The following is a 21,860-nucleotide window of genomic DNA, read 5'->3' as shown; positions in this document are numbered from 1 at the left end:
ACCAACAGTGGATAAGTGTGCCTCTTTCTCCGCATCCTCTCCAGCACTTGTCATTTTCTGTTTTGTTGATAATGGCCATTCTGGTGGGTGTGAGATGATATCTCATTGTGGTTTTGATTTGCATTTCTCTAATGGCCAGGGACATTGAGCATCTCTTCATGTGTCTTTTGGCCATTTGTATTTCCTCCTCTGAGAGGTGTCTATTCAAGTCTTTTTCCCATTTTGTAATTGGGTTGGCTATCTTTTTGTGTTGAGTTGAACAATCTCATTATAAATTCTGGATACTAGAACTTTATCTGATATGTCGTTTCCAAATATTGATTCCCATTGTGTAGGCTGTCTTTCTACTTTCTTGATGAAGTTCTTTGATGCACAAAAGTGTTTAATTTTGAGGAGTTCCCATTTATTTATTTCCTTCTTCAGTGCTCTTGCTTTAGGTGTAAGGTCCATAAAACCGCCTCCAATTGTAAGATTCATAAGATATCTCCCTACATTTTCCTCTAACTGTTCTATGGTCTTAGACCTAATGTTTAGATCTTTGATCCATTTTGAGTTAACTTTTGTATAGGGTGTGAGATATGGGTCTTCTTTCATTCTTTTGCATATGGATATCCAGTTCTCTAGGCACCATTTATTGAAGAGACTGTTCTGTCCCAGGTGAGTTGGCTTGACTCCTTTATCAAAGATCAAATGACCATAGATGAGAGGGTCTATATCTGAGCACTCTATTCGATTCCATTGGTCGATATATCTATCTTTATGCCAATACCATGCTGTTTTGACCACTGTGGCTTCATAATATGCCTTAAAGTCTGGCAGCGCAAGACCTCCTGCTTCGTTTTTTTTCCTCAAGATGTTTTTAGCAATTCGGGGCACCCTGCCCTTCCAGATAAATTTGCTTATTGTTTTTTCTATTTCTGAAAAATAAGTTGTTGGGATTTTGATTGGTATTGCATTGAATCTGTAAATCAATTTAGGTAGGATTGACATCTTAACTATATTTAGTCTTCCAATCCATGAACATGGTATGCCCTTCCATCTGTTTAGGTCTTCTGTGATTTCTTTTAGCAGTTTTTTGTAGTTTTCTTTGTATAGGTCTTTTGTCTCTTTAGTTAAATTTATTCCTAGGTATTTTATTCTTTTAGTTGCAATTGTAAATGGGATTCGTTTCTTGATTTCCCCCTCCGCTTGTTCATTGCTAGTGTATAGAAATGCTACAGATTTTTTAATGTTGATCTTGTAACCTGCTACTTTGCTGTACTCATTTATTAGCTCTAGTAGTTTTGTTGTGGATTTTTCCGGGTTTTCGATGTATAGTATCATATCGTCTGCAAACAGTGATAGTTTTACTTCTTCCTTTCCAATTTTGATGCCTTGTATTTCTTTTTCTTGTCTAATTGCTCTGGCTAGAACCTCCAACACAATGTTGAATAATAGTGGTGATAGTGGACATCCTTGTCTTGTTCCTGATCTTAGGGGGAACGTTTTCAATTTTTCCCCATTAAGGATGATATTAGCTGTGGGTTTTTCATATATTCCCTCTATCATTTTAAGGAAGTTCCCTTGTATTCCTATCCTTTGAAGTGTTTTCAACAGGAAAGGATGTTGAATCTTGTCAAATGCCTTCTCTGCATCAATTGAGATGATCATGTGATTTTTCTGCTTTAATTTGTTGATATGGTGTATTACATTAATTGATTTTCTTATGTTGAACCATCCTTGCATACCTGGGATGAATCCTACTTGGTCATGATGAATAATTCTTTTAATGTGTTGTTGGATACGATTTGCTAGAATTTTATTGAGGATTTTTGCATCAATATTCATTAGAGAGATCGGCCTGTAGTTTTCTTTTCTTGTAATATCTTTGCCTGGTTTTGGTATGAGGGTAATGTTGGCTTCATAGAATGAGTTAGGTAGTTTTCCCTCCACTTCGATTTTTTTGAAGAGTTTGAGGAGAGTTGGTACTAATTCTTTCTGGAACATTTGGTAGAATTCACATGTGAAGCCATCTGGTCCTGGACTTTTCTTTTTAGGAAGCTTTTGAATGACTAATTCAATTTCTTTACTTGTGATTGGTTTGTTGACATCATCTATCTCTTCTTGAGTCAAAGTTGGTTGTTCATGTCTTTCCAGGAACCCGTCCATTTCCTCTAAATTGTTGTATTTATTAGCGTAAAGTTGTTCATAGTATCCTGTTATTACCTCCTTTATTTCTGTGAGGTCAGTAGTTATGTCTCCTCTTCCATTTCTGATCTTATTTATTTGCATCCTCTCTCTTCTTCTTTTTGTCAATCTTGCTAAGGGCCCATCAATCTTATTGATTTTCTCATAGAACCAACTTCTGGCCTTATTGATTTTCTCTATTGTTTTCATGTTTTCAATTTCATTTATTTGTGCTCTAATCTTTGTTATTTCTTTCCTTTTGCTTGCTTTGGGGTTAGCTTGCTGTTCTTTCTCCAGTTCTTCCAAATGGATAGTTAATTCCTGAATTTTTGCCTTTTCTTCTTTTCTGATATAGGCATTTAGAGCAATAAATTTCCCTCTTAGCACTGCCTTTGCTGCGTCCCATAAGTTTTGATATGTTGTGTTTTCATTTTCATTCGCCTCGAGGTATTTGCTAACTTCTCTAGCAATTTCTTCTTTGACCCACTCGTTGTTTAGGAGTGTGTTGTTGAGCCTCCACGTATTTGTGAATTTTCTGGCACTCTGCCTATTATTGATTTCCAACATCATTCCTTTATGGTCCGAGAAAGTGTTGGGTAAGATTTCAATCTTTTTAAATTTGTTAAGACTTGCTTTGTGACCCAGCATATGGTCTATTTTTGAGAATGATCCATGAGCACTTGAGAAAAAGGTGTATCCTGCTGTTGTGGGATGTAATGTCCTATAAATGTCTATTAAGTCTAGTTCATTTATAGTAATATTCAGATTCTCTATTTCTTTGTTGATCTTCTGTCTAGATGTTCTGTCCCTTGATGAGAGTGGTGAGTTGAAGTCTCCAACTATTATAGTATATGAGTCTATTTCCCTTTTCAGTGTTTGCAGTGTATTCCTCACGTATTTTGGGGCATTCTGGTTCGGTGCGTAAATATTTATGATTGTTATGTCTTCTTGTTTAATTGTTCCTTTTATTAGTATATAGTGTCCTTCTTTGTCTCTTTTAACTGCTTTACATTTGAAGTCTAATTTGTTGGATATTAGTATAGCCACTCCTGCTCTTTTCTGGTTGTTATTTGCATGAAATATCTTTTCCCAACCTTTCACTTTCAACCTATATTTATCTTTGGGTCTAAGATGTGTTTCCTGTAGACAGCATATAGAAGGATCCTGTTTTTTAATCCATTCTGCCAATCTATGTCTTTTGATTGGGGAATTCAGTCCATTGACATTTAGTGTTATTACTGTTTGGATAATATTTTCCTCTAACATTTTGCCTTTTGTATTATATATATCATATCTGATTTTCCTTCTTTCTACACTCTTTTCCATATCTCTCTCTTCTGTCCTTTTGTATCTGACTCTAATGCTCCCTTTAGTATTTCTTGCAGAGCTGGTCTCTTGGTCACGAATTCTTTCAGTGACTTTTTGTCTGAGAATGTTTTAATTTCTCCCTCATTTTTGAAGGATAATTTTGCTGGATATAGGAGTCTTGGTTGGCAGTTTTTCTCTTTTAGTATTTTAAATATATCATCCCACTGTCTTCTAGCTTCCATGGTTTCTGCTGAGAAATCTACACATAGTCTTATTGGGTTTCCCTTGTATGTGATGGATTGTTTTTCTCTTGCGGCTTTCAAGATCCTCTCTTTCTCATTGACCTCTGACATTCTAACTAGTAAGTATCTTGGAGAACGCCTATTTGGGTCTAATCTCTTTGGGGTGCGCTGCACTTCTTGGATCTGTAATTTTAGGTCTTTCATAAGAGTTGGGAAATTTTCAGTGAAAATTTCTTCCATTAGTTTTCTCCTCCTTTTCCCTTCTCTTCTCCTTCTGGGACACCCACAACACGTATATTTGTGCGGTTCATATTGTCCTTGAGTTCTCTGATACCCTGTTCAAATTTCTCCATTCTTTTCCCTATAGTTTCTGTTTCTTTTTGGAATTCAGATGTTCCATCCTCCAAATCACTAATTCTATCTTCTGTCTCTTTAAATCTATCATTGTAACTATCCATTATTTTTTCTATGTTTGCTACTTTATCCTTCACTTCCATAAGTTCTGCGATTTGTTTTTTCAGTTTTTCTATTTCTTCTTTATGTTCAGCCCATGTCCTCTTCATGTCCTCCCTCAATTTATCGATTTCATTTTTGAAGAGGTTTTCCATTTCTGTTTGTATATTCAGGATTAGTTGTCTCAGCTCTTGTGTCTCATTTGAGATATTGGTTTGTTCCTTTGACTGGGCCATATTCTCAATCTTTTGAGCGTGGACAGTTATCTTCTGCTGCTGGCGTCTGGGCATTTATTCAGATTTCTCTGGGTGTTGGACCCAGCAAGGTTGTAAGATTTTTCTGTGAAATCTCTGGGATCTGTTTTTCTTATCTTGCCCAGTACGTGGCGCACGTGGCACACGTTTGTCTCAAGTGTTTGGAATGGGTCTCCCCCAGTCACCGATCTCCGTGGCCTGGGGCTTTCGGATCCAAATCTCTCCGTTGGTTCAGGGGCCGCGCGTGGTGGGGGCGTCAGCTGCCGCGGCTTGAGGGGACCCTGTGGCTGGTTGCGGGCCGCAGCGGGCCTGGGGGATTCCCCACCGGACCAGGAAGCCTCCCGTGGGGGGGGGCTTCCGCGGCTTGGATAGCCCTCCTATCTGAGACTCGTATCCGCGGACTCGAAGCAGAGACTCGGAGCCGCCCGCAAAAGAGGGGTGCCACCTGCCTCGGCTTGGGAAACTTGCTTCTCCAATACTCTCAGCCGGCCCGAAAAGGGGGGAGGGAGTAGCTCGGACCACCGCAGCTGCCGCTGATCGGGAGATCGCACGCCGCTCGGGCGTCTCACTGCAGCCGAGTCTCGCAGTCAGTCTAGCCAGCCCAGACTTTGAATAGCCCTCTGATCCGGGACTCGTAGCCGCGGACTTAAAGCCGAGACTCGAAGCCGCCCGCAAAAGAAGGGCGCCGCCTGCCTTGGCTTGGGGAACTTACTTCTCCGATACTCTCAGCCGGCCCGGGAAGGAGGGAGGGATTAGCTCGGACCGCCGCAGCTGCGGCCGCTTGGGGGTCTCGCCGCAGCCAAGTCTCGCAATCAGACTTGCCAGCCCAGACTTTGGATAGCCCTCTGATCCGAGACTTGTAGTCGCGGACTCGAAGCCGCCCGCAAAAGTGTGGCGCCGGCCGCCTTGGCTGGGAAGCTTGTCTCTCCGAGTCTCTCAGCCAGCCCCGGAGGGAGGAAGGGATTAGCTCGGACCGCCGCAGCTGCGGCCGCTCGGGGGTCTCGCCGCAGCCAAGACTCGGAATCAGACTTGCCAGCCCAGACTTTGGATAGCCCTCTGGTCCGAGACTTGTAGTCGCGGACTCGAAGACGCCCGCAAAAGTGTGGCGCCGGCCGCCTTGGCTGGGAAGCTTGTCTCTCCGAGTCTCTCAGTCAGCCCCGGAAGGAGGGAGGGATTAGCTCGGACTGCTGCAGCTGCGGCTGCTCGGGAAATCGCCCGCCGCTCGGGGATCTCACTCACCGCAGCTGAGTTTCGCAGTCAGACTAGCCAGCCCAGACTTGGTTACGCTGTGTGTCCATTCCCTGCTGTAGCCCCAGGAGTTGTTTTGTACTGTTTCTGTTCACCTATTAGTTGATTTGGAGTCGGAGGAACTAAGACGCATGTACCTTACTAAGACGCCATCTTGGATCCCTCCCCATTGACTATTAACTGTTAATCTAGTTTGTTAATCATATTTCTTAATAGGTTGCATGTGATTCTGAGAGTAGGATCAAAATAAAGATAGGAAAAAATGAAAGACAATTTCGTTTTACTGGACATTATAAAAGAGCATTAGCTTTAGAGGTTAAAACATGGGAAAGTGTTAACAGTGAACCTTGTGGTTGTACAGCAGGGAGCAGGGCATGGGGTGAGATACTCAGCATGATGATTTGTTTCAGGGTAGGTCTAGGTGCAGGTTGGGGATGTTACGCTGATGCTTGTGAATGTGGGTGCCCAGCAGCCAGGGAGGATGTAGCTGTGCAGGCACACTGGTCTGGGGGATGTAACCCTGGTGTGCGCCGGTCTAGGGGCATGGGGCCCTTTGTGCACATGCGTAGAGCTGTGGCAGGAGGTCAGCATTATGCCTACCAGTCCCCCAATCCTGTGCGTGCACTCCCGTGGGCTCTGGGCCTCGGCACAAGGCTCCAGCTTTCTGCCTCTCAGCTCCTCGGCCTCTGCAACCAGGGCTGCCCCATGTGGTGCAGAAGGCTCTCCCAGGTCAGCCGCACCCCTGAATTGCTGCCTCAGTCACCCTCCTGTCCCTTCTCTAACTTTTCCATGGAGCAGGGCTAATCTCAACCTCCTCTAATTGGCCATCTCCCCGGAAGTTCCTTAGCACATTACTTTGACAAGGTGGAAGAACAAATCCTTTGCAATAATTTGAAAGGAAAAGATGTCGTTTAGGGGTTAGATTTAGGGAGGGCAAAGTGTCAAAAGTTGTTAGGTTAGCATTTTTAAACAGGAAAATGGGTTACTGTAAGACAATAACTGGTTTCTTATTTAACTAAAGTTATAAGAAATAGTAAAATAGCAGCTAATAGGATTGTAAGAAAAAGACTTAGTTCCTTTAAAAGTGAGAAGACATTTTCTAAATTAAAGGGTGATAAGGTCAACAAAAACATCAACAAGGATATTATTCTGCTATGACATAGAACCTTTGTTTTTTAGACAGAATACTCAAGATGGTTAAGAAAAGCTTTTATGACTTTCTCTTAAGAGTAAACTAACAATCTGCATTATTATAACAGAGAGAAAACTAAACTCCAGTTTTATATGAATACAGTTTGATACAAAAGCACTTAGAGTGCTTTTTGATTCCATTTCCTACAAATGACCAATCTTCTTTTAAAAAATATCATTCCATTTCCTCAAAAATAGTCATATTAACAGCTGCTGTAGAGGTTACAGCCTTAAATGATCTCGTAGAGTAATTGCAGCCTTTCTGCTATAGAGAAAATGGTAAATGACTCAATCTGAAATCAAGTTTTTGAGGCCATTATGGCAAAATTCTGAAATCAATTTTAATGTCTGAAGCAGTGTGGACAGGAGACTTTTTAAAAATTACAGCATACAACTGCTTAGAATAAACTACAATGATTAGTAAAATAAGAAACTTAGCCAAATTCTCTATAGAGAAAAGGAGAGACTACTGTCTCACATAACATCATTTGATAATAAAATGCTTTGAAATATTTGAACTTCTGTTAAACACTAGAATCACATATATTTGCTTTTCTTATCTTTTCATGAGAGCAATTTTTCATTCCTAGTTTTAGCAATTGTAAAGGAGCTATAAAATATATAATTCTTGAGCACCTCAAGGCTCTCCCTTTGGGCATTCATCAGTCTCCATTATCAAAATATATGATTTGCTTTGTATGCACATTACAGATCAGATCCTATTTTAAGACATGTATATTTAATTGTAAAATAATTTCCTTAGAATAATAGTTGAAATATTCTATTGAAACATCTATCTAGAAATACCTTTTTAAAAAATAAGATCAAATATTTCATAAGTGGAAAGTTTTAAATTCATTTATATTTTTTATAAAAAACATTAATGAAACCAGAGTCATCCTTGATTCATCTTTTTCTTTATCCTCTCTGCTCCAGTCTGCTAACTTGATCTCTGCTATGTTTTTGACACTGTCTTTCATATCCGCCCCTTCCTTCCCAGGCCCGCTGCCTTTGTCTTTGTGCTGCTACAATTTTCTCCCTGTTCCAATTTTGCATGTATCTAAGCCATCGTTTAATTCATTCTACAGATAAGTTTTAATGTTTTCTATGTTCCAGGGATGTGCTAGGCTTTCAGGATCCAAAGATGATTAAGAACTCTCAAGAGTTTCCAAGCTTGGCCAGAGAAACCAATTTGAAAACCCTTAGAATAAACCCTAATACATACAATAATATTATATGAACAGAATGCCCCAAGAACACACGTGAAGGCTATCTAATTCTGCCCTCAGCTGTCACCTCAGATCTTATATCACTCCTCTCCTCAAAAGCTGGGATGATTCCTTATTGACTACAAACTCACATAGCATGTGATTCTAGTTCCTCCATTAGGTCCAATCTACTTTTACAGCCCTACACTCTTCCCTTCAATCTCTGTAAAATCCTTTATATCTTTCAAACCTCACCTTAACTGCCAGTATCTCCAAGGAGCATATCTTATACTTGAAACCCCAGGCATTCATACCTCCCGTTGTGTTTTCTCTCATTGTTTGTGTCTGTCTTCCCACTTTCTAATTTTCTTGAGGATGAGGGCTGTTGATTTTTCTATGCCTACCCCCACCCCACACACAAACACAAGTGCTTCTTTTAAGTACTTTACACGTGGCAGAACCTTAACAAATGTTGGGTTAAAACTCTATTCCTGATAAGTGGCTTCCGGGTCAAGATGGCGGCTTAACAACATGCACGTTTTAGTTCGTCCTCCAGAACAACTACTAAATAACAAGAAACAGTACAGAACAGCTCCTGGGGCCACGTCAGTGACCAGACACACAGCATACCCCAGTCTGGACCAGCTGGACCGGCTGCGAGCACCCTCCCCCCCACACCGAACTGTGAGTTCCCAAAGCTGCAGTGGCCAGCGCCGCTCCCCCACAGGCCGCTTCCCAGAGGGGAAAGGAAAGGACTTTACCAGCAGCAGGGACTGGGCACAATCAAACGCCAATTGTGGAACTAATCAACAAATTCTGACTACTAAAAATAGGCCCCAACTTAGGTGAACCTGAGCAAAGCGGAGGTTGCTCATTTTTGCCCCAGCGCCAAGGGGGCAGGACTGACAGAAAAAGGGAGAAAAAAGAGAAGGAAACACAGGTTTTTGTGGCTGTGTATCTACAAAGGTTTGACTGCCTCTGGATACAGCAGCAGGACTTTTCAGGCTGCAACTGCCCCAGGCATAGGCAGAAGTGAGCTCTTTTGGGGGCTTGTCTGGAGCCTGTGCCTTCCCCAGGGGAGGGGTGAAGCCCAACCCAGGTGGAAGCCCTCCATCAAGGAATTCAGACACCAGGGCTTGGTAATTTGAAGCCATTAAAACCAGCCTACAACCTCTCCTCTGTCTCCACCACGCCCCCAGCAGGGAGAGCCTGCCAAAGTTAAAGGTACCACATCTGGTGGGTTATGCTGGTGGGACCTGCAGTCAGACAAGCACCACACACAGGGCAGGATAAGAAAAACAGAGTCCAGAGACTTCACAGGAAAGTCTTTCAATCTGCTGGGTCTCACCCTCAGGGAAAACCGATGCAGGTGACTCTTTCCTCCTGATAGGAGGCCAGTTTGGTCTGGGAAAATCCGGCTGGGGTCTATAATATCTAAGTAGACCCTCCTAGGTGTGGAGGGAGGGGGAAGGCACCACACAAGCAGGGCAAGAAACAAGAAAACAAGAACAGAAAAATTCTCCTCTGTTAAACAAATTTAAGCTAAAGGTCCAGATAAAGCTGAATGGAATGTCAAAGAACAGATAGACGACAAATTCATCCAGCAAGAAAACCCTAGATAAAAGAAGTGAAAGCAATCTCCAGAATAAACTAATTAAGGTAATTAAATGCCTAGATGCCAGCAAAAAATAACAAATCACACTAAGAAAATTGAAGATATGGCCCAGTCAAAGGAACAAACCAACAATTCAAATGACATACAGGAGCTGAAACAATTAATTCAGAATGTATGAACAGACATGGAAAACCTCATCAAAAACCAAATCAATGAATTGAGGGAGGATATAAAGAAGGCAAGGAAAGAACAAAAAGAAGAAACTGAAAGTTTGAAAAAACAAATCACAGAACTTATGGGAATGAAAGACAGTAGAAGAGATAAAAAAAACAATGGAAACCTACAATGGTAGATTTCGAGAGACAGAACATAGGATTTCTGAACTGGAGGACGGAACATCTGAAATCTGACAAGAAACAGAAACTATAGGAAAAAAATGGAAAAATATGAGCAGGGACTCAGGGAATTGAAAGACAATATGAAGTGCATGAATATACGTGTTGTGAGTGTCCCAGAAGGAGAAGAGAAGGGAAAAGGAGGAGAAAAACTAATGGAGGAAATTATCACTGAAAATTTTCCAACTCTTATGAAAGACTTAAAATTACAGATCCAAGAAGTGCAGCGTACCCCAAAGAGAACAGATCCAAATAGACATACTCCAAGACATTTACTAATCAGAATGTCAGAGGTCAAAGAGAAAGAGAGGATCTTGAAAGCAGCAAGAGAAAAGCAATCCATCACATACAAGGGAAGCCCAATAAGACTATGCACAGATCTCTCAGCAGAAACCATGGAGGCGAGAAGACTGTGGGATAATATATTTAAATTATTAAAAGAGAAAAACTGCCAACCAAGAATTCTATATCCAGCAAAACTGTCCTTCAAAAATGAGGGAGAAATTAAAACATTTTCAGACAAAAAATCACTGAGAGAATTTGTGACCAAGAGACCAGCTCTGCAAGAAATACTAAAGGAAACACTAGAGACAGATACAAAGACAGAAGAGAGAGGTGTGGAGAAGAGTGTAGAAAGGAAGAGTATGAGTAAAGGTAAAAAGAAGGAAAATTAGATATGACACAAAAAATCCAGAAGGCAAAATAGAAGAAAGTACTACCCATGCAGTAATAACACTGAATGTTAATGGATTAAACTCTCCAATCAAAAGACACAGTCTGGCAGAATGGATTAAAAAACAGGACCCATTTATATGCTGTCTCTACTCAAAGGACACAAGGCCAAGGACACAAATGGACATTTACACACCAATGTTTATAGCAGCATTATTAACAATTACCAAGAGATGGAAACAGTCAAAATGTCCATCAACAGACAGTTGACTAAACTGTGACATTTACATAAGATGGAATATTATGCAGCTGTAAGACAGAATAAAGTTATGAAGTATGTAACAACATGAATGGACCTTAAGGACATTATGCTGAGTGTGATTAGCCAGAAACAAAAGGACAAATACTGTATGGTCTCACTGATATGAACTGACATTAATGAATAAACTTGGAATATTTCCTTGGTAACAGAGACCATCAGGAGATAGAAATAGGGTGAGATATTGGGTAATTGGAACTGAAGGGATACAGACTGTGCAACAGGACTGAATATAAAAACTCAGAAATGTACAGCACAATACTACCTAACTGTAATGTAATTATGTTAAAACACTGAATGAAGCTGCATGTGAGAATGATAGAGGGAGGAGGGCTGGGTACGTAAATGAAATCAGAAAGAAAGATAGCTGGTAAAGATCAAGGAATAATCTTGATCTTTATCAAGGTATAATCTAGGAATGCCTAGAGTATATAATAATAGTGAAATGTACAATGTACAAATTTAAAAAATGTTTTTGAATGAGGAAGAACAAAGGAATGTCATTATTGCAGGGTGCTGAAAATAGATGATAATTAATACATTAAAATGTCACCTTATGCATGAGACTAAAGCAAAAAATGTTTATTTGTTACAAAATTTATATTTTGACTAGAGCATTTCCTAATATAACTCATGTAGATAGTTTGATTGAATGTCATAAGTACTTGGAATCTCAGGTAGGACATGAGATATTGTTGGTTTGTCCAGAGTGATGCCCCGATGAATCCCAGTGTGATTTGATCAGTGACTGGAAAAGTATTTGCAAGCCCCCTTTGGGGAATGGTGAGAGTGGGGAGAAATTTAACTTCCCCAAGTTGAATTCTTGATATTCTCACTTAGCCCCGAGTCTTAGGGTTTGTTCATATGAAACTTAACCCCACAAAGGATAGGTCAAGTCTACTTAAAATTAGACCTAAGAGTCACCCCCAAGAGAACCTCTTTTGTTGCTCAGATGTGGCCTCTCTCTCCAGCCAAAATGATGAGCAGTCTCACCACCCTCCTCCTCTCTGCGTGGGACATGACTCCCAGGGGTGTGGACCTTCCTGGCAACGTGGGACAGAGATCCTGGAATGAGCTCAAACTCAGCATTAAGTGACTGAGAAAAACCCTAGAATGAGCTGAGAATTAACATCAGGGGATTGAGAGAACCTTCTCGACCAAAGGGGGAAGAGTGAAACGAGACTAAGTGTCAATGGCTGAGAGATTCCAAACAGAGTTGAGAGGTTATCCTGGAGGTTATTCGTATGTATTAAGTAGATATTACCTTGTTGTTCAAGATGTAGCGGAGAGGCTGGAGGGAACTGCCTGAAAATGTAGAGCTGTGTTCCAGTAGCCATGTTTCTTGATGATGATTGAACAATGATATAGCTTTCACAATGAGACTCTGTGAATGTGAAAACCTTGTGTCTGATGCTCCTTTTAGCTACTATATCAGCAGAAGAGTAGAACATATGGAATAAAAATAAATAATAGGGGGAACAAATGTTAAAATAAATTTAGTTTGAAATGCTAGTGGTAAATGAAAGCGAGGGGCAAGGGGTACGGTATGTATAATCTTTTTTTTTCTCTGTTATCATTTTATTTCTTTTACTGTTGTCTTTTTATTTCTTTTTCTAAATTGATGCAAATGTTCTAAGAAATGATGAATATGCAACTATGTGATGATATTAAGAATTACCGATTTTATATGTAGAATGGAATGATCTCTTAATGTTTTGTTTGTTAATTTTTTTAATTAATAAAAAAAGTTAAAAAAAAAAAACCTTGTGTCTGATGCTCCTTTTAGCTACTATATCAACAGAAGAGTAGAACATATGGAATAAAAATAAATAATAGGGGGAACAAATGTTAAAATTAATTTAGTTTGAAATGCTAGTGGTAAATGAAAGCGAGGGGTAAGGGGTATGGTATGTATAATCTTTTTTTTCTCTGTTATCATTTTATTTATTTTTCTGTTGTCTTTTTATTTCTTTTCCTAAATCGATGCAAATGTTCTAAGAAATGATGAATATACAACTATGTGATGATATTAAGAATTACTGATTGCATATGCAGAATAGAATGATATCTTAATGTTTTGTTTGTTAATTTTTTTTAATCAGTTAAAAAAAAAACAACTCTATTCCTGTCAAAATCATTATGGATCCCAACTTCTGGTAACCACAACCATGGCTCAAGTTCTTCAGCAACACCTTGAAGTAAGGCTTGGGTTGGGGGAGTCTCTGTACTGCAGGAGTTACCACTCATATATAAGACCAGGAAAACGTGCCCACTGGACTTGCTAATAATGCAGTGGCCTTCCTAGAACTATGCTAACCACTCATTTTTACTTACTCTTTTAGGTAATATTAAGTATGGTTAAGATGCTATATTGGATTTTTGCAAAGTACTAAAGAAAGCAGGAATCTCAAAGTCAGGTAGAAGATTAGCCACATTGACTTCTAGATTTAGTTTAATTTCACTTTTAGTGACTGCATGTTGTCAATTAGCCTTCCAGAGGACTTGCTAGTACTAGCTTTCTGTTTTCTCCTTATTTGCAAACGCTAAAACTTTTAAACATTCCTTTATTTTTTTTATGTCAAAGAACTCAAACTTTCGATAATTTGATGTTGGATTTGGAGATAATAACCCAGAAATATGTTTAACTATTAACTAAACTTAGCCTACCTAAAAAATTGAGATGCAGCTTGTTGATAAAAATTAATTGTTCAACAACAGACTTGTACCCAGAATATAGGAAGAACACTCTAAGCTCAATACTAAGAAAACAAACAATCCAATTAGGAAAATGGGCAAAATATTTTAATAGAAACTTTACCATAAAGGATATACAGATGGTAAATAACTTTATTTTCATCATGTCATCATATTTCAACACAATATGTTCAACATTGTTAGTCATTAGGGATATGCAAATTAAAGCCACAATGAAATACCTCTACACATGTATCAGAACATCTAAATTAAAAAATCATGACTACACCAAATGCTGTCTAGGATGTAGAGAACTGAATCACTCATACAATTGATCGTAGGAATGTAAAATGGTTCAACCACTCTGGAAATTTTGGCCGTTTCTTATAAAACTAAATATGCAACGAGCATATGACCCAGCAATTGCACTTTTAGGCATTTATCCCAGAGAAATGCAGACTTATGTTCACACAAAGACCTGAACATGAATGCTCACAGTATTTCTTTGTAATTATTTGTAATAGTCCAAACAGGAATCTCCAAGATATCTATCAACAGGTGAATGGTTAAACAAATTGTGGTACATCCATTCCATGGATTATTGCTCAGCAATAAAGAGGAAAGAACTGCTGATTCATACAACAACTTAGATGTATCTCCAGGGAATTAATTGCATGAAAAAACCCAAAAGATTACAGATATATTCCATTTATATAACATTTAAAAAGTTTTATTGCAATATAATTCATAAATTCACCCATTTAAAGGGTACAATTGAGTGGGTTTTAGTATATTCACAGAGTTGTGCAGTCATATTGGATTGCTTTTTTTTCCACTTTTGTTTGTTGATATATAATGTAGGATTTACCCTTTTAGAGGGTACAATTATTAGGTTTTACTATAATCACAAGTTTGTGCAACCATCACCACTTATACTATTCCAGAACATTTGCAATGCTCCCAAGAGAAACCCCAAACCCACTGGCAGTCTCTCCCGTTTTCAACTCTCCTTAGTCCCTGGCAACCACTAATGCACATTTTGTCTCTATAGATTTGCCTATTTTGGACATTTCATATGAGTGGAATAATAGTGGTCTTTTGTGCCATATTTCAAAGGTTCATCCATATTGTAGCATACATCATTCCTTTTTGTTGATCTATACATCAATTTCTCAATTTAGGTCGTTCCACTTTTTGGCTTTATGAATACTGCCATGAATATTCTTTACAGGTTTTTATGTGGACATATCTTTTAATTTCTCTTGGGTATGTACACAGGAGTGGAATTGCTGGGTCACATGGCAACAATTTTGAAATGACAAAATTTTAGAGATGAAGGATGAACCATGGTTACCTTTGATTAGAGAAGCGGGGGAAGTGGGTGTAGATATTAAAGGGCAAGACGTGATCCTTGTGGGATTGGAGCTGTTGAGCATCTTCACTGCAATAGTGAATATAGGAACCTTTACAGAATGTAAACTTGTATAGACCTTAATACACACACAAGTAAGTACAAGTAAAAACTGGGGAAATATGAATATAATGGATGAATTGTAGTAATGTCAATATTCTGGGTGTTTTATTATATTATAGTTTTGCAAACTGGACAAAGTATACCAGGAGTATCTATGCATATTTCCTACAACTGTAAGTGCATGGATAATTATCTCAATAAATTTTTCAACTAAAAAATAACAATAGAGTCTGATATGTACTTTCTTAGCTGCAAAATTTATATTGCCTCCATTCACCTCCTCCAAAGGTACCTGCACCTACCAGGTTTTTACTATTCTCATTATTAAGCTAAAGGAAGAAAAACATCTTATCTGCATAAACACAGTCACATTGCTCTCTACAGACTAAAAATTTCAATGAAAATAAGACTAAAAAATACTGGCACAGCACATTAAATTTCTCTTCAATTTAAGACACTGGGCTTTAATATACCACATCAATAACATTTTAACTCATGTTATCACAGCAGCCCACCCAGCACTATGCAAGGGTTTTAGCCCAATATCTTTTTGCCTAAACTAAGACAACACATCACTAACTGAGTATATAATATTTATTTCTTCTATATCCAGCTCATCATAAAAGGCTCTCTTGCAGCTGTTTCTCCATTATTGGGAAGAAATACATGATGGCTATGTACAAAAAGATAAAGTTAATTATAGTAAAAGATTAAAAATACATGTAATGAAGAGAAACACTACCTTATCAAGACAATTATGTTCCTGTGGGATTCAATAACAAGTAAAAGGAAAGATGATGTATGCTGAAGTTTAAGTATTTCGTTAAGTTAGAAAAAGTAACTAACAAAGGAAAATTGTGCAGTAAGCATCACTGATTTGTATTAAATGTAGAAAATGTCAATATGAATTATGGAAAGCTTTTTAAATACATATAGTATCTAAAACCAAGCCACAATGTCACCTTGTTAGGGCCTTTTAGATACCTGCTTTAACTAAGAGACAAAAAATGTTCATAATTATATTATTTATGTGCACATACAGAGTTGCTTTTAAAAAGTACTTTGAGAGTTTTGAAAAAACTTGCATATTTTATTTTAAAAAGGTACCCTATAATCTTTTTTGGCAATTTGTGTTTTTTTTTTTTTTTCGGGGGCTGGGGGAGGTGTATGGTCCAAGAATGACAATTTGTTTTTAAAATTTTTTTATGAAGTATGCAGAGACACAAAGTTTAATTAACTCTAAATTATAAAGAAAACTCAAACTTGTTAAACACTAATAGTAAATTTTACTGTAGAGGAGAAGAGTGCTAATAATAATTTTTTTAATTGTCAGTTTTCAGAGATTGGCATCACATTTTTCTAAATGAAAAAACAAAAGTAAGAAATCTCTAAAAGATGTAATATTTACTGTATCTATATAAACTCCTTTTAAATTCACGCTCTATTCACCTCACTATACTGAGGTATGCTAAATGAGATAAGCATTAGCATAAACAAAATTGTAAGATGCATATATTTACCTACATATCTATATTTACATCTATGTAAATGAAACCTGAAACCAGGCTATTGGTAGATGAGACAGCAGAAAAAAATTTAATAAAATCCTAGGCAGAAAAGAGGCTCTGGAGAATAACGCCACACTAAAAAGCAACTTATGCAATAGGCTGGTCAGTGACTCAAATATGGAAGCATCCTGAAATTTATTGACAGGTAACCATAGAGGCAGTACAGATGTAAACAGTCATATTATAGTACCATTAATAATGTCTAATGGTTTTGGACTTCCAACCTTAGGTACTTATGAGATTGTCTTTTACAACAAATGTCCTGAAAGGCAGTTGGGCTCAGCTAAAGAATTTCTACCTGCACTTCTATCTCCATCACAAGAAATAAAAGTCAAGGCCTTTCCTACATATGTCTATCCTGTTTATCTATTATGTTACTTAGATATTTTATCAAATATTAAATAAAACTATCAGATACATAGTAGTAGTCTATTAAAATTAAGAACTCATCATTTCCATTAAAAATGTCTAATACACATTAATTAGGTGCTACAACATAAACTTTAAGAATATCAGTCATTAAGCAATGGTAACACACCAGCTTTTAACAGTCAGTTCGAAAATACTTAGCTATGCACCATCTCCAAAGAGAGTTCTTTGGCAAAAAGACAAATTTAGGTCTAAATTAGTTTTCCTCAATGTTGAGTGAGTTCAATCTTGATAAAAAAGAATAACTGAGTTAAGATAGTATTTTGAGCCTTTTATTGGGATGTTTCTTTCCCTACTTTTCAGAGGATATAATTTCCCATAGTGTTTAATATTTAGATACACTATATACCTCAGCTAAAAGATTCTTGTTTTTCACCAACAAACCGTCAAGATCAGCATCGCCCGTGTCGGCTGCCTTTTTGTTGTTTATGACCGGCTTCCTGGTGCGAACCACTTCAAGAGGTGGGTCAAAACAAACCTGCAAAGAGAAAGTGCAATTAAATACCTATACATGTGCTTGAGCAGCCTTATTAGCTCAAAACCAAAGTGTTTTGGCCTACACAAAGCTAAATCAAGTCCCTCTAAATAGGATATAAGCTTAAAATATTTATTTTGAGGTGCTAATCTAACAAACACAATAGGTTTCAGGAAAAATAGCAAGTGACATGTTGATCTAAAAGGCTACTTTACATTTTTTCTAGAAATTATTACTCACCTGACAATTAATGACATCAGCCATAAGTAAATGCAGCACATCTAAATAGTCATAATTTCTGAGATATAGGAATCAAGAAAATATACATAAAATATCTAGGAAATAATTATACATTTAATAAAAGCTTTACAAAAAATTGAACTTTTAGAAAGTCTTTGATGAAAGATTTTCAAATATTTGCTTTAATTTTGGTAATAAATCAATTCCTATGCACTATATCTTCACACAAATTGACTTAAAAAAAAAAACCTGAGTTTAGAAGATGAACATCATTTTTATGTCTCTTCATACCTAAATTAAAAGTTGTGTATTGTTTTTGTTTTTGTTTTTGTTTGCATGGGCAGGCACCAGGAATTGAACCCAGCTCTCTGGCATGGCAGGTGAGAATTCTGCCTGCTGAGCCACTGTGGCCCACCCAAGATTTTTTTTTTAAATCCAAAGAAATATAAAAGGGTCACCAAAAAGAAATTTTAAAAATCATAAGAGGATACAATGAACAACTATATGTCAACAAACTAGACTACTTAGATGAAATGAACACTTAACTACAAACACATGAAAAACCTATACTGACTCTAGAAGAAATAGAAGATCTCAACAAACCAATCACAAGTAAACAGATTCAATCAGTTACCAAAACCTCCCTACAAAGAAAAGTCCAGGACCAGATGGCTTCACAGGGGAAATTACCAAAGATTCCAAGAAGAACTGACACCATTCCTGCTCAAGCTATTCCAAAAAACCTTAAGAAAAGGGAACACTACCTAACTAATTCTATGAAGCAAACATCACTCTAACACCAAACCTGATAAAGATACTACAAGAAAAGAAAACTATAGACCAATCTCTCTAACGAATATAGACGCAAAAATTCTCAACAAAATACTTGTAAATTGAATCCAACAGTACATTAAAAGAATTGTACACCACAACAAAGTGGGGTTTATTCCAGACATGCAAGTGAGGTTCAACACAAGAAAATCAATCAGTGTAATACAACACATTAGCAAATTTAAAGGGAAAAATCACATGATCATCTCAATTGATGTGAAAAAGGCATTCAACAAAATTCAGCACCTTGTCTTAATAAAAACACTTCAAGAGGTAGGAATCGAAGGAAAGTTCCTCGATATGAGCCAGAATTGTATTCAATGTTGAGAGACTGAAAACCTTCCCCTTAAGATTGGGAACAAGACAAGGATGCCTACTGTTATTCAGCAGTGTCCTAGAAGTTCTAGCCAGAGCAATTTGGCAAGAAAAAGAAATAAAAGCACCCAAATCAGAAAGGAAGATGTAAAACTCTATTCAGGAAACTATAAAACTTTGCTAAAAGAAATGGTGGAAAGATATTTCATGTTCATGGATAGGAAGGCTAAATATCATGAAGATGTCAATTCTAAACCAAATTGATCTACAGAGTCAATGCAATACCTATCAAAATTCCAACAACCTACTTTGCAGAATTGGAAAAGCTAGTTATTAAATTTATTTGGAAGGGAAAGGAGGCTTGAATAGTCAAAAGCACCCAAAAAATGAAGAACAAAGTGGGAGGACTTACACCTCCTGACTTTAAAGCTTATTATAAAGCCACAATGCTCAAAACAGCATGATACTGGCACAAAGATAGACACATTGATCAATGGAAACAAATTGAAAGTTCAGAAATAGACCCTCAGATCTATGGTCTGTTGATTTTTGACAAGACCCTCAAATCCACTGAACTGGGACAGAATAGACTCTTCAATAAATGGGGCTAGGAGGACTGGATATCCATATCTAAAGGGATGGACCACTACACCTCACACCCTATACAAAAATTAACTCAAAGTGGATAAAGACCTAAATATAAGAGCCAGTACAATAAAACTCCCAGAAGAAAATATAGGGAAACATCTTCAGACATAGTGATAAGAGATAGCTTCTTAGACCTTAACAGTCAAAGCACAAGCAACAAAAGACAAAATAGCTAAATGGGAACTCCTCAAGATTAAACACTTCTGTGTTTCAAAGGATTTAGTCATAAAGATGAAGAGGCAGCCAACTCAATGGGATAGAATATTTGGTAACCCAATGGGATAGAATATATCTGATAAGGGCTTGATACCCAGTATACATAAAGAAATCCTACAACTTAAAAAGTAAAAGGACGAACAACTCAATTATACAATGGGCAAAATCTATGAATAGACATTTTCCCAAAGAAGAAATACTAATGGCTGGCTAAAAAGCACATGAAAAGACACTCATTTTCATTAGCTATTAGGGAAATGCAAAACAAAACCATAATGAGATATTATCTCATACCTATAAGAATGGCTGCTATTAAGCAAACAGGAAACTAAAAATGTCCGAGAGGACATGGAGCAATAGGAACACTTAGTTGCTGCTGGTTGGAATATAATATTGGTACAGCCACCGTGGAAGACAGTTTTGGCAGTTCCTCAAAAAACTATATATTGAGTCGCTCTATGACCCAGTAATTCCATCACTTGTTATATACCCAGAAAAGCTGAAAGCAGGGACACAAACAGATATTTGCACACTGATATTCCTAGCAGCATTATTCACAACTGCCAAAAATGGAAGCAATGCAAAAGTCCATCAACAGATGGGTGGATAAACAAAAGGCAGTCTTTACATGCAATGGAATATTTCACAGAAGGAAGAAGGAAATAGGTACTGAAGCATGTGACAACATGAATAAATCTTGACATAAAGTTGGAGTGAAATGAGCCAAACATAGCAGGTCAGCTATTGTATGATTTTACTAATATGAACGAACTAAAAGATATAAGCTCACGAGTCTTAAAATGTAGACTATAGGGTACCTAGAGATAGACAGAAGCTACAGAAGAGGGAGCGGTTCCCTAATATGTACAGAATTATTGACAAGGTTGAACTTAAATTTGGGGAATGGGTAGAGGTGATGTTAGCTCATTATTGGGATTATAAGTAATAGTGACATAGGTGAATTTGATTGAAAGTGGTTGTTCAAAGTCATGGATGTATGGTCTTGCATGAATGATTACGAATGTAAAAAACAATAATAGAGGGGTATACGGGAAAACATAGCTATTACAAACTATGAACTACAGTTAAGAGTAATAAAGTAAGATTCTTTCATCAATAGTAACAAATTTACTACACTGATACCATGGGTCAACAATAGGGGAAATATGGGGTAGGGGAGGATTTGTGTTTATTTTGTATTCTTATTTCTGTTCTGGAGTAATGAAAATGTTCTAAAATTGATCATGGGGATGTATGCACAACTATGTGATGATACTGTAAACCAGTGATTGTATACTTTGGATAGTTTGTGAATTTATCTCAATAAAATTGAAAAAAAATCAAGGGTCAAAGTAAGGGAGTATCTATATGTACAATAATATATCCCCCATCATCAAAAGGATATAAATATTCTAACAAGTTACTGATATAACTTTTGATACAAAGTTTATATAATTGAAACCAAGAAAAAAATGAATTATTAACCTAGATTGCTAAAAAAAAGTGTATAAATGCATTACATGGTGCTTAATGTACTAAAGGCATAAAATATATTTTTCTGAAGTCTTCAGATTAAAGAAAATGTATGCCTTATGAACAAGGACTTGCACAAGAGAATATAAAATAATTGTTTAAACATCTAAAGAAATAAAAAGAGAACTTTGAAAATACAAGTCACAAGAGTCCAAAAGAATAAACATGTTAGAAAAATGACCAAATAGAACTTCTAATTGTAGTAAAGAACATATTGTAGAGAATGGAGACAAGGCAATATTTGAAGACAATGTCTGTGAGTTTCCCAGATTTATTGAAAGATACCAATCTAAGTGATCTACCAAATCCCAAGAAGAAAAAATAAAAAGAATTCATTATCTATACCCAAACAATGAAACAGCAGAA

The 21,860-nt window shown here is 37.3% G+C and overlaps 1 protein-coding gene across 12 annotated transcripts in view; it reads right to left on the bottom strand.

Moving 5' to 3' along the window:
* LOC143651698 (coiled-coil domain-containing protein 170-like) overlaps positions 1-21,860 on the bottom strand; it is a 72,385-nt gene that overhangs the window by 37,493 nt on the left and 13,032 nt on the right. For 9 of the 12 annotated variants that reach the window (XM_077122400.1, XM_077122406.1, XM_077122408.1 and 6 more), the window contains one exon: positions 17,586-17,714. The exons of 2 other annotated variants lie outside the window; for them this stretch is intronic. In XM_077122400.1, the coding sequence (XP_076978515.1) occupies positions 17,586-17,714 (129 nt within the window). Of the gene's footprint in view, positions 1-12,335; positions 12,498-17,585; positions 17,715-21,860 lie in introns of those variants that run through there. One more of the 12 variants, XM_077122412.1, reaches the window with a different exon arrangement.

This window comes from Tamandua tetradactyla, chromosome 12 (assembly GCF_023851605.1).
Source record: "Tamandua tetradactyla isolate mTamTet1 chromosome 12, mTamTet1.pri, whole genome shotgun sequence".
Classification (NCBI taxonomy): Eukaryota; Metazoa; Chordata; class Mammalia; order Pilosa; family Myrmecophagidae; genus Tamandua; species Tamandua tetradactyla.
This window is presented reverse-complemented; position numbering and strand designations above follow the sequence as displayed.